The following is a 12,456-nucleotide window of genomic DNA, read 5'->3' on the forward strand; positions in this document are numbered from 1 at the left end:
GTGGGAACTGACCAACGTTACGAGGTGTAATGTAACATGTAATGTACTGTTACACAGCGAGCATTCGTGCAGTCAGTACGTCGTGTTACGTTGTTTTTCCCCGTAACACGACGTACTGACTGCACGAATGCTCGCTGTGTAACATTACATTACATGTTACATTACACCTCGTAACGTTGGTCAGTTCCCACCTTTACGTGAGAAAATTTTAGGTCGATGATTAATTATAACTTTCGTTGTGGGCTCAACAACAAAGCTATAATAGGCAGCGATTAGCATTTCTTAATGAAGCCCCATCTCGTGCCACTATTTACAATTGGTACTAGAATAAAATCAGTGCTGAGCGACGCATGATAGAAGATAAAAATTAAATATAATAAATAATAGTTTAAAAAAACACGCTTTTAAAGCACATCAAACTAAAAAGTGAAAAATAATTCCTAATTTAGGCTGAAAATGGTAATGAACAAAAATACTGGTATTATTGTGCAAAGCGTGGGGCGCTCTGCGCCCGTCTATCGAGCAACCCATGTTTTTTTAAACTATTATTTATTTTTTAGTTAAATTTTTTTATTTTTTTTTCGGATTTGTGCATTGTGATCGATCTTTGACAGGTGCGCAAAGTTTGAATTAAATCTGTCCGTTAAGAGTGGGTCAAAATCAAGTCCGAAGGAGTCGGTTACATACATACATACATACAGGTGAAGCTAATATAAAGCGTGTAAAAATTATCAGTATTACCTAAGTATTAGAAGAAGCGTCTTATTGCTAACATCAAGAGTTGCTTAAAAAGCAAAAATTCATTTTCCCTATTTAAAATAAGTTGTAGCGTCTAAGTACTAATTTAATTATGTAAACGTATAAATTATTGTCTAAAGGAATAACAATAGCGGAGCAAGGTCGTAATGAATGGAAACAATCACTTATGGCGTTATCAAAGCCGTGACGATCACAGCACTCGATATTAACCCGGATAACCAAATGAGCTGGTTACGAGGCGCCTCCCTTCATTTAGATGCATCTATGCACGATACTTCAATACCGATAACTCGAAGCACGGGGACGGATTCAGACTGATTACGCTAAATGTAAGTATAATCACTGTTCATTGTTAAACAGTGTGTACCAATTATATAGTTACTAGCTGCCCCCAGCGAACTTCGTTTCTCCTTAATGTGATTTTACTTTGTTTACCTTTTCAGTAGATACGAATATGGAACATTTTGCTTTGCCCAGAGACTGTTCTTAGAACTTTTTAGGTTTTCTGTGATTTTTCTTCATATAAAAACCTCAGAGTTATATATTAGATAGTACTAATGTACTTTAATATCTTTCCAATTTTCAAAGAAAAACAAAAGTGATCAGGCTGTTTGGTAATGATTTGTACTATCTACGAAACAGGAGACATACAAATTATTTTATTTATAAATAGTTTATATAGTTTTTTCAGGAAAGCAAAACATTTCATTGAGGCATTTTTATATTTTTTAAATTATTATTGCAACCTGTGTTTTACCTTTATTTTTCGAATATACGCAATAACTTATATATTTTAACACTTACAAGAAATCAGGGCAAGGTTTAGAGTCGTATTATCACTTAAGAATTTAAAGGTAAGAGAATTCGTGCCTGTGGGAATGATAACGAAGTGTGGATCTCGCCAATAGAGCGACACGTATCCGCTCACGTCATTAAACCGTGAAAGTGAGATCAAAGATCTCACTTTTTACCATTACTTCACACATTAATTCAGAAATTTGACTAATTAAGTTGTTCAATGTAAGCTCTGGGTCTTTTATGTGGTTTTGGGCTTTATTAAAACTTGTAAAATTCGTTAAAATATGATGCTTTAATTAATACCCGTGCTGGTTTATTTTGATTCTCTATTTGTACCTATCGACACTTTGTTATTGTATTAAATCCTGTTGATTTATTTGTTAGTTAACCCAGCAATTATTTCGCCGTTACTATTACACTGATATAATAACATTCGTGTATTAATGTTGGTTATCAAGACAGTTTAAATTTTAATATATCAAATAACTTGCGAGCATAAATAAAGAGATCACACCTATATAATATGTAAAATACTTACTACTTCATGTTACTCGTAATATTAATATGTTAGGTTTAGAGATAGATAGAGAACCGATTTTTATATATTTGTTTAACATTTGAAATAACAAATCAAAGACATAACTATTTTCTAACCTATTTTCATAATAAAGAACTATGAAGATAATATAATACAATATAATATCGAAGCAGGATTTTACGAGGTTTTTACATCCGCGTAGAAGCTGATGTGAATACTGAATACCTAATCAGTAGACGTGGCTCTCCTTTACGACATCGAGTGGCGCCGTTGCTGTTCATTTTATTTTATATTAGATAACGTATGTTGATAAGATCTGAATGGGACAACTTTTAAATAATGAAATATTAATTACAATTATTAATTTGAAATATCAATTAAAATGATCACGAAATCAAAGTTCATTTATTTCAACTTCATGGCATTCATATGATCGGTTGTGATTGTTACTCTTAAACTAAGTTTAACTCGAGTAGGCGCTCTGAGGCAACACGCCAAGAAATAGCCAGGTATACTTCGAAGATATATATTTAGAAAATGTACGATTATGTTTTCCTACTTCTCATAATCTTAATAAAGCTAAACGAGCAGCCAAAAGACAAGCACCTTTCTGACCGTCACAAATTGTACCGTACTAACTCGCAAAGTTCCTCTATTACAGCCCAACTACATCCAGTTTATTCAAACGTAACTGCGGTCTCCGCGCCAACATTTGTCTTGTGTCTAGCAAATGGTATTTGTCAGTATTTTATTGACTTCCATTTATGATAATTAAGAAATGCAAATTTCAGCATTTAACGAATTCTATTCACAATTATTAATGTAATATTAATATTTAAACATTTTCAGTGATCAGGTTGTGCATATTGTTTTCATTTAACTTAATTCTAATCTAGTTATATGACCCAAGACTAAGGTGAGGTAAAAATCCTTTTAAATACTTATTAATTTCAAACTTTCAACTTGCAACTTTCCAAAATTCCTAACTCTACCTACTATTAAAAACTCCTTCAATAGTCGTTATTCGGATATATACTTTAAGTTACCTTAAAAAAATTAGGTTTATAAAGTAAGAGTCTCAACTGAAGTACAATGAAATACACGACGATGACTCAATTTCCTTTGATTTCTATAGATATAACAATGTTTTGAGCCGTTCCTGCGTCTGTTAGCACTTTGCTCTAATGTAGAGTCAATTTCGAAACAAATAAGACATCAAAGCCTTTGCTAATGCGTTGTGTGATAATTTTTAGCCATTTAGTGAAGTGGCTCCGGCGACACAAAGGACACGTCCTATACCACCTAGCGTTTTAAGCTCATAACAAATTTTCATATCACGAACGTTAGGATTGGAATACACGAGAGAGAAACAATTTGTGGAACAGTACTTTTTTATGTCTATCTATATATCGATGTTACTCTGGTTTTTGGTATAACCAATTAATTTTCTATCACAACGTAATTATTTTTTAAATCATTCTTTGCTTAATAAATCTTGTATAAACAGTTCTTTGTGTCAGTTAAGGTAGAGGTTGGTATATGTTATTCATTTCTTTGATTTAAATAATGCTGTCCAAATTAAGTGAGGCACTCTCGGCAGTTGTCGTGTGAGATCTGTTAGTTGATAATGTTGCGCGGAGAGCGTAATGCGCGTAGTGTAGACTGCGCCTAAGTGTTGGTGTCATTTTCCTAGATAAAAGCGTTATGCACAAAGCAAGTGTGTAATAGGTTGATAATTTAGAAAGATGCCTGTTTCATCCATTTGCATTTCCTTTGATCTGCCGGAGTGGCGCACACGGCCGTCTAGTGGATTGGATAATGCCTTGATGCGAGGCTTTTGTTTATCACTGATTGACATTTAATTGGCGTTGCCAAGGATTTTCAAGTTTTTTATGCATTTCGAGATTTATTGAGTGGCTCGTCGGGCGCATTCAACTTTTAAAATTGTGCTAAACTTTATGGAGTAGTAGGGCAGGCGGACGATGTCCTTCAGATGAGCCTTGTGCTAGATGCCAAAGTCCCTTTGTTGTGATCTACCGAAAGAGCAATGAGAACATACAAAAATAATTGTACATAGTGTATATTCTCTAATCAAGTTAATAGGTAAAATTTATTTTCAACTACTTTAAGATTAGTGGCAAAGTAATGTTTATGAATCATTTTAAGATAAGCGGCAAAGAAAAGTCGTATTAGGTTAATATCAATGAGATATGACTTCTATTATTTTGAAGTTACATTAAAATAAAAGAGAAGTACCTTTGTTCATAAGGCTTAGCTTTTATTGAAGTATAGTCATATCATAATATATTTATTGAACTTTATAGTTTTATGGCAAATATAATAATATATGGCAAATAACTATTAATATTATTTATTTGTTAATAAATGTATTAGCTCCCACTGTGCATTTATATTGCATTTACTTAAATATTACCTACTTCATTATATAGCTCTTACAATTGAATAATATTAATGTATTATATTTAAAAATATACAAACATGTAAAAAATATACTATTTAGACAAACATCATAATGTGAAGGCAGCCGAGGAGTATTTCAATTCTCAGCTGTTATACCTAATCAGAACCTTACGTTTATGTATTGACGAGGGCAGCCATTTTGAAAATGCAAAATTATAAAAAGCAAAAACAAACGCGACCCCTCTACCACTACATGGGCAGGTGAGTAAGTATATAATTAATATGTAAAGCGGTAGCCCTTTAAATCTGCGTTAATCAAGCCTTAGACAAGGGCGGCCATCTTGTTTCCCCCCGCCCGGCTTTCCCCTCCGCCCTCGGCCCGTTCCCCGCGCCGCGCGCAGCCTGAGCTCTGTGCATATTGCTGCATTCTTTTAATGATTTGTGTGTTTTCATAGGGAACGGGTAACGGTGCCTCGTAGCGCGTAGCGTCTACGCTGCGTAGGCCCGTAGCCTTTGAACATCGCGGACTTTTTCTACCTCAACCTGACCAATCAATATGTCTCCGCTATCTGATTATTAGGCAAAATATAACTTTATTAATTTATATAAGGTCATAAACCCTAAATTATCAAGCTAGTTTATTGACCTTCAATACCAGAACACAAAATATTTAACATGTATATATATATATATATATAATTCAAACATTGATAATTGGACAGTTAGAAAAAGCTGGAGCCTTTACACGTGAAGGGGTTCCGATAGATGGTACTGAGGGAAGATAGGATATACTTAGGATACATAGGAGATATCAAGAAAAATATGTATAAAATCTATGCTTGATATTATTTTTTTGTAATGTTTGGAAATTAAACGGGCTTTTATTATTATTATATAAACTGGAACAAATGTTTTTAGTTTGAGGAATGAAAATGGAAACAAAAAATGTTTTTAGGGCTAAATGTTGAGTCAAATGAGTTGCATGACAGGAGTAGGAAATAATACAGCCTTGTAGAGTGTAACAAAGACGGCCGCGAGTAGACACATGAAGGCTCGACGCGACGTTCCAGCTTTGAGACAAGTGTGAAAAATGAGCAGTTCTTGGGAGCATGATTAAAAAATTCGGGCTTTGTTTCATTTAGCATCATTTTCAGATAGCTTTAGGTGGTTTATTACAAACTAGCGCTCGCTTACATCTTTCCTTTTTTAATAAACTAGCTTTTATTTAAGTATGCGTTGTTGTCTAGAAGAAAGTCAAAAATAAATAAATTAAGCGAAATTCCTCAAATACACTGTTGAATCAATTCCTCAATATTGACTTCAGTTGTTCAAAAAACTTATGTATATTTCTATATACGTTCAAATAAGTTTTGTATCAAGAACACTTGATTTCTAAAAATTATGTCATATGAAGGATAGCCAATTAGTGTCCAATTATATTGATTAGTTATAAATATGTGATGATTTTGTTGTGGCTAATTATTGTATTGTTAATTTTATCTGCGATCGGGAAAGAAAAAAGTGACTCACCGGCGGGTGGTCGGAGGCGCAGGGCGCGCTACGGTCGGCCGGCCGCGCCGCTCGACTCTTCAACAAAATCATCACATCATACATTTGACACAACAAGTATATCCGCCTACTTGCGAGATATTGCATGGTTAAAGTTACGTGTTCAAATTAGGTATTTTCAATTAGAGTCATAGCCAATCAACTAAAATACTTTTAGTAGTAGGATTACCTACTACTAAAAGTTATTATTACTATTATTAAATAGTATTTTTCTTATCTTTATATCTTAACTACTGAGCTACTACTATCACTTACCTGCATTAATTATAGTATATACATATATTTAATTTAGCTAACGTTATGCTAACAGTTGCGAACATAAAAGCTCAATCACCGTGTAGACAGTCAAGACGTGGGATTTATTGTTGTAATTTATGTGACATTTAAAACAAAAGTTGACATAAAAGTGTAAAATCACAGTTTCTACTTTCTTGATATAATTTTGTTGGGTTTGTTTATTCCTACAGATATTGGAGATTTTCTTACCGAGCAGCCACGGGGCGACATTGTCGTTGTCTTTAGCACTCTTCAGGATGGTCTCGGGCAGCGGCAGCGAGTGACGCACCATGGCACCGTAGAGGCCGTACTCCGCCATGATGGTGGACCGGCCCCAGCATTTCTCCGTTTTGCGCCACTTCGCACGTCGGTTTTGGAACCACACCTTGAAATAATATATGATTCAGAGCCTACAAATCAAGAATTGTTTATAAATAAACTAGAAAGTAATGTATGTTCTATGCAATGAAACATTTGTATCAATTTGTGATATTACTGAGAGAGTGCGGTTCTCTGAATGAAGTTCTTAATACTTATAATGATAAATTCTGACGTATGTTATTATTCGTAATATGCTCTTATTTTCTAATAACTACAAACTCATTGCGAATAAACCTAAAGGCACTTTTCCAATTTAGAACATAAATCGATTACATGGACAGCGTCCAGCCGGCGAGGGATTTGAAGTACCTATGCGACGCCGCGTTATTAACTAAGCGAGTAAAACAAACCAATTAGTGGGAACAAACGCGACTAGATTAAATTTTCAAACTCGAGTGTAGCTCTCTACCTAACCGGCAGGGCTAGGCCTACCGGTATTAGCTTTTATATGGGTTTTCATTATTCAGTCATCAGACGATAACGATACAGAATTATGGTTTAATCCATCAACCTTATCACTATACGATATAATCTAATGATTTTTGTCATTTAAGAAAAGCCTCAGTAGAACAGAGTTAGAGTAACTGAATGATATTCTTTTTACCAATGATACAACATGACAAAGATTATTAATAAACTTAATAATGTTGCATATACTTTGAGTTCGGAGACTGACAGCCCTACAATCTCAGTGCAGAGCGCCTGCGAAACAGTTAATTTCTAATTAAATTTGTTAATTAAACTCGATCCGCGCTCTCCGCGCAAATTAATACTCCGGTAGTATTATATTCCGCCCCCTCTCCGTAACCCCCTCTTCTCAAATCCGCCTACTTGCTTTGTGAGCGCAACGTGTATTTACCAATGTATTATTATATTATTAATGATATTCAGAAACCCGTGACATTCAAGAAGGTGCCTACCAGGATTAATATTTTTCAGAAATAAGTCTTTAAAGGAATTATTGGTCAACCACAAAAGCGATATTATTAAATAAATTACTACGATTTGTCTTGCTCTATATAGTATACAAACGTATAGACTTTGTAAGTGTCGGCACGTAACTTCCAGATTTCGCAGAGTATTTGTGGTTGGAATAACCTAAAATGACTTCATTTTTATTTATAGGATATAGATGATCCTTCTGTGAATGTAATCGTGAATTTTAGGAGTGCATCTTGATTACGACCGAGTATTCCTCCCGTAAATTGATAGAAAATCCAGTGCACAGTAGTTTGAAACGTACACAAAATGCCCGACTAGTTCAGTAAAATAAGACGCTTTTCTTTGTTAGTTAGGTATATAAATGATGATTTGATTACAAGTGACATTATTGTCCGTAGCTCCGACAAAGTTAACCCTTGAAAGAAAGCATGTTTGTGAGCGTAATGATCACTTAGCGGCGTTTAAGTCAGCTTATCCGGAAGGGACGGACGGGCGTTATTGATTGGACACTACGACCCGGTGACAGACTAATTGTGTGGCCCGGGATTACCCGGCCTGCCCGGATTACACCCGGCTACTCTAATTGTTTGCGGTCGAGCCCCGCGGCCCAATGATTATTGGAAAATTCAATTGTTTTGTTGACTCAACATTGTCGTGTTGATTCTTTGTGACGGCTAAGAGTGGATCAGACTTGTGCGGTGAAATCAGAGGAAGTAGCACAACAAGAAATTAATTTGATATTTAATAGTACTAAGAAACTACGGCAGTGTTTCACCGCTTAAATACAAGTAAGGAGAATGCAAACACATGTCGGCTGTAAAAGTAATTCCGCTCGAGTTATCTGCTCAATATCGTGTAATTGGCACAGCCCGTAGCCGTAGGTAGAGGCAGAGACAGGCAATGCACGGAATCTCCAAATTTCCTAATTAACATAAAGGCACAAGGTTGGTGTAATTGTTAATTTGGCAGCACATTCGGGCACGTTAATGGCGCGTGTACTGCGAATTACACCCGCCCGACAATTTATTATCCATGTGTGACAATCCACTTTCACATGACCTCCTGGATGTGCTATTTTGGCCGACTCGAGAGCTCCTCGTTCGCTGGACGCATTAGTTTAGGGTTGAATTTGTAACGTCTGTAAAACAATTTGTTACGAGTAGCTGGTAGATTTGAAAGCTAACTTTCAAGCTAGTGGTACAAATAAACTAGCAGTAGCTACCATTAAGAGATGTGAGAGCGAATAAATCAACTTTTAGAAATCAGAACTTCGCAACAAGAAGAATATTTCTTAAACAATATAAATATTTCGTGCCTATGATTTAATTAGATTGTAAAAGTAAATCTTCCGTAAGAGCCCTTTATGGGTTGCAATAAAGTTGTGAACATTTATTGAAAGGGCGCGGGTGAGCCACTTCCCTCCTCACAGTATCTAATCTATCACACAAAAGGGATGAAGCTCAGCCGACAGGATCACAATCAAGGTGCTAAGTACGCTCCCGGGGGACGGGGTCCCTCGGGGCTCGCCGTTATTGTATAAATACTATAATCTACTAACACGATCACTCGCCATAATTGTTGTAAGTGTAGGAAATTGATTTTGTTGACCCAGAGTGAGACGTAGCCCTCTCTTTATTCTTTTAAATGAATGAAGTTTCTTCAGCACCTTTCAACATTATTTAATCAATTGATGAGAGTCATCAGGTTAATAATTTCTACACAATGGGATCACGTCGATCGGGCGAAAGGCAAATGACAGCAGCAAGGAATCGGCCAGTCAGCAATGACATTAGGTCGCTGACAGCTGAAATAGGTTTCAGGAGGCATTCTTATTTGCGAGATGCATAATTTCATTTCTTGGAGCGCGCGGGGGCGTGGCAACCAATCAGGTGCAGCCTCGGTTAAATGGAGTTGCGATTCTGTTCCCAATTTGGCAGCAATTTGCGACACAATGCCGTCGGTCGCTTCGGCGCCGCGTCGCCTTAACAAGTTATTATTCAATTGGGGTGCGTTGGACACATTTGGATTAATCTATAAGTTAATATGCGGTTTGCGAGTGATGAGTTAAGTGCTCGCTTTGCTTTACACATTGTCACCGCCACGATATTCAATTTATATGAGATTATTAATTCAAAAGAATAATTTACAGTAACAGTTAAATAATGTAGTTGGAAACGGAAACCTAAAATAACTGTAATTTATTAAGTGCAAGTCAGGTTGCGCCCGATGGAGGGTAGTTATAAAAATATGATAATAACGACTGGCGAAGACTTCCGACAGCACGTTAGACAAACAAGGCGAGCCGTGTCGCGGGAAATTATTATAGTTTACATTGAGCGGGTCGCAAGCGAAGAGCTCGTGCGAGATTAGCATCTGCAATGATTTAAAAGGTTATTTATTGGTACGATTAATACCATAGACTATTTTATCGTTAATTATTCCAAAGTTTCCTTTAGGGTAGAAATTAGTAACTATTAAATATATTATATATTATGTCTATATATATATATATATATATTTATAGACATAATAACACACGGATTATAATTAAGACAGAAAGTCTAGTTTTTATATAATTCCATATTAAGAGACTTTAAAATGTACACAACGGAAACTTGTTCCAAATCGCTATCACTCGAGACTTAGCCCCGTTGTCAACAGCTGCTCCAACGGAGCAACTAGCGGCCGTGAATAAGCGATTTCGGGCAATTGCTCGGTTTGCCCAATCGAAATAATTGCTATAATATCTTGACAGAGCGCCAATTGACGTCTAATCAACGGATGACAGTTTAAACGAGACCACGTTCAAAATAAGGCGAATAAAACAAGTGTTCACTACGTTTGTTTGTGTAACGAGAAGTGATTTGCTTCGAACCATCCTAATTATGCACAAGTAGTGAGATACGGTGAAAATGTGTGATAGGTAATCTAAATATGTTGAAAGTACCAAATTTGTCGGCGGCTGAAAGCGGCTGCGACTGCCGCGTAATCTCCTTGCCGCTCAAAAGACGTCTTTAATATATTTTTTAATTGCAATCGCCTCATATCCGATTATGATATGGAGATTTGCGTTATTGCAAATTGATTTCAATAGTTGCCATATCCGTGTATCGGTTTAATGTCGGAATTAATACAGATTACTCCGATAGCTCTCTTTGTGTGCGAATATTCCAATATTTGGCGAATTTTTAATTCGTTCGCGTATTCTATTTAGGATATTTAATAATTGCTATTTCTCTTATCCATATTGCGATACGTAATCCCGTCAAACGAACTGTCGAGTGGCAGATTTACCTACGAAATGGGACCATATTTCATGGACTCTTGAAGGTGCAGGTGACGAATAATGTCGAGGAGAATGAGCGTAATGATGGGCAAACAATTACCAAATATAACGATAGGCAAACATCAGGGGAAGTGCGGTGTCAGAGCGGAATGTGTCGGACAAACACAAATCTACACTTGAGCATACATAATCAGCTTTATTATTCTTTATTAGATCAATTTTATCTGTTATACTGTAACTTCTAAATGGTAAATATTAACGGTTTTATAGTGACAGCTTTTGTAAGACATTTGGTACGAATAGTTGTATGGATAGTTGTAGTGTGTTGTTTAAATGATGAAAGGGAAAGAAACAATTAAAAACTATATATGTATTTAAATTGTAAGTACAAAGAGAAATATGACAGACACTGGTAAGAGTTGTTTTTTGTTTCTCTTATAGGCAAAGTGGCAGCCTATCGGCAGACAATGCGCCTTAATGAGAGTATCGCCTTGCCATAATTGCTTCTTTGTTTCTTCAACAACGAATTAAACTATAGAATACTTACAACGACATCTTAAACAATATTTATTATTAGTATACACTATAGAGATCAACCAGATTCTTTGTGGCTTATTATTACTTGCTCTCTCAAATGAATTATTTCTTTGCACCCGTCCCTGATACGTCACATTTCCATTATAATATATTAACAAATGTACAGTCAGCATAATTAGTGTTCAAAGAGCGAATCGTTGTTATTCCAAGAGCTGTCATTGTTCGCGGCGTGTGATAGCGGCCGCCATCTTGCTGTCATCTGTCATTATTGTATGCAACGGAAATGATGCATTATATGCATTTCCATTTTCAAATTACTGTCCATTCATTTATATTTTAATTTCTGCCTTGAGCCGGCAAAAGCAACAATTGTGTTATGCCCCTAAGAAATCGAACTCATCGTAGGTGTTATGTAGAAAGCCTTTTAATTATAGATAGTTTAATTACGATGTACTTTTTACAGAAGACTGATCGTTCGGCAATTGAAACCAAAATAACCTCGTATGTATCTCGCTAACAAACAACAAAAGATATTTACTTTGAGTGATAGTTTATATTAATTTATTGTTGGAATAAATAAAAGCAATTCTCATCGAATCATTGAATGAGGCTGCTCAGCAAATAGGCTGTCAATCAACGTCTACAAGACACCTCTCGGTCGGACCTCTCGCTCGCTCCACCACAATCATTACGCATTTATTTTCACTCAAAACCCCACTTCAGCCCGATGCATCCCGTGTCACTATTGTATCTCCGCCAAATAAATAATAACCGTTCGTTACAACCCGTCACACCGTATTGCCGGTCGATAAGGTCCACTTTCGAGTGGCATCGATTAAACGCAGATAAAATTGGTTGTTGTATGAGGTGCCTACACGCTCATTAGTGTCTTATAATAAATAATATGGGCTCGGCGATTGTTAGTGTTGCAACAATATTAAAATAATAA

General features: G+C 36.0%; 1 protein-coding gene across 3 annotated transcripts in view; it reads right to left on the reverse strand.

Annotated features, from left to right (window-relative positions):
- The window catches only part of LOC125060139 (visual system homeobox 2-like), a 66,186-nt gene that overhangs the window by 2,480 nt on the left and 51,250 nt on the right, over window positions 1–12,456 (reverse strand). For all 3 annotated transcript variants that reach the window (XM_047664893.1, XM_047664894.1, XM_047664892.1), the window contains one exon: window positions 6,572–6,746. In XM_047664893.1, coding sequence (XP_047520849.1) covers window positions 6,572–6,746 — 175 coding nt within the window. The remainder of the gene's footprint in view (window positions 1–6,571; window positions 6,747–12,456) is intronic.

This window comes from Pieris napi, chromosome 21, assembly GCF_905475465.1.
Source record: "Pieris napi chromosome 21, ilPieNapi1.2, whole genome shotgun sequence".
Classification (NCBI taxonomy): Eukaryota; Metazoa; Arthropoda; class Insecta; order Lepidoptera; family Pieridae; genus Pieris; species Pieris napi.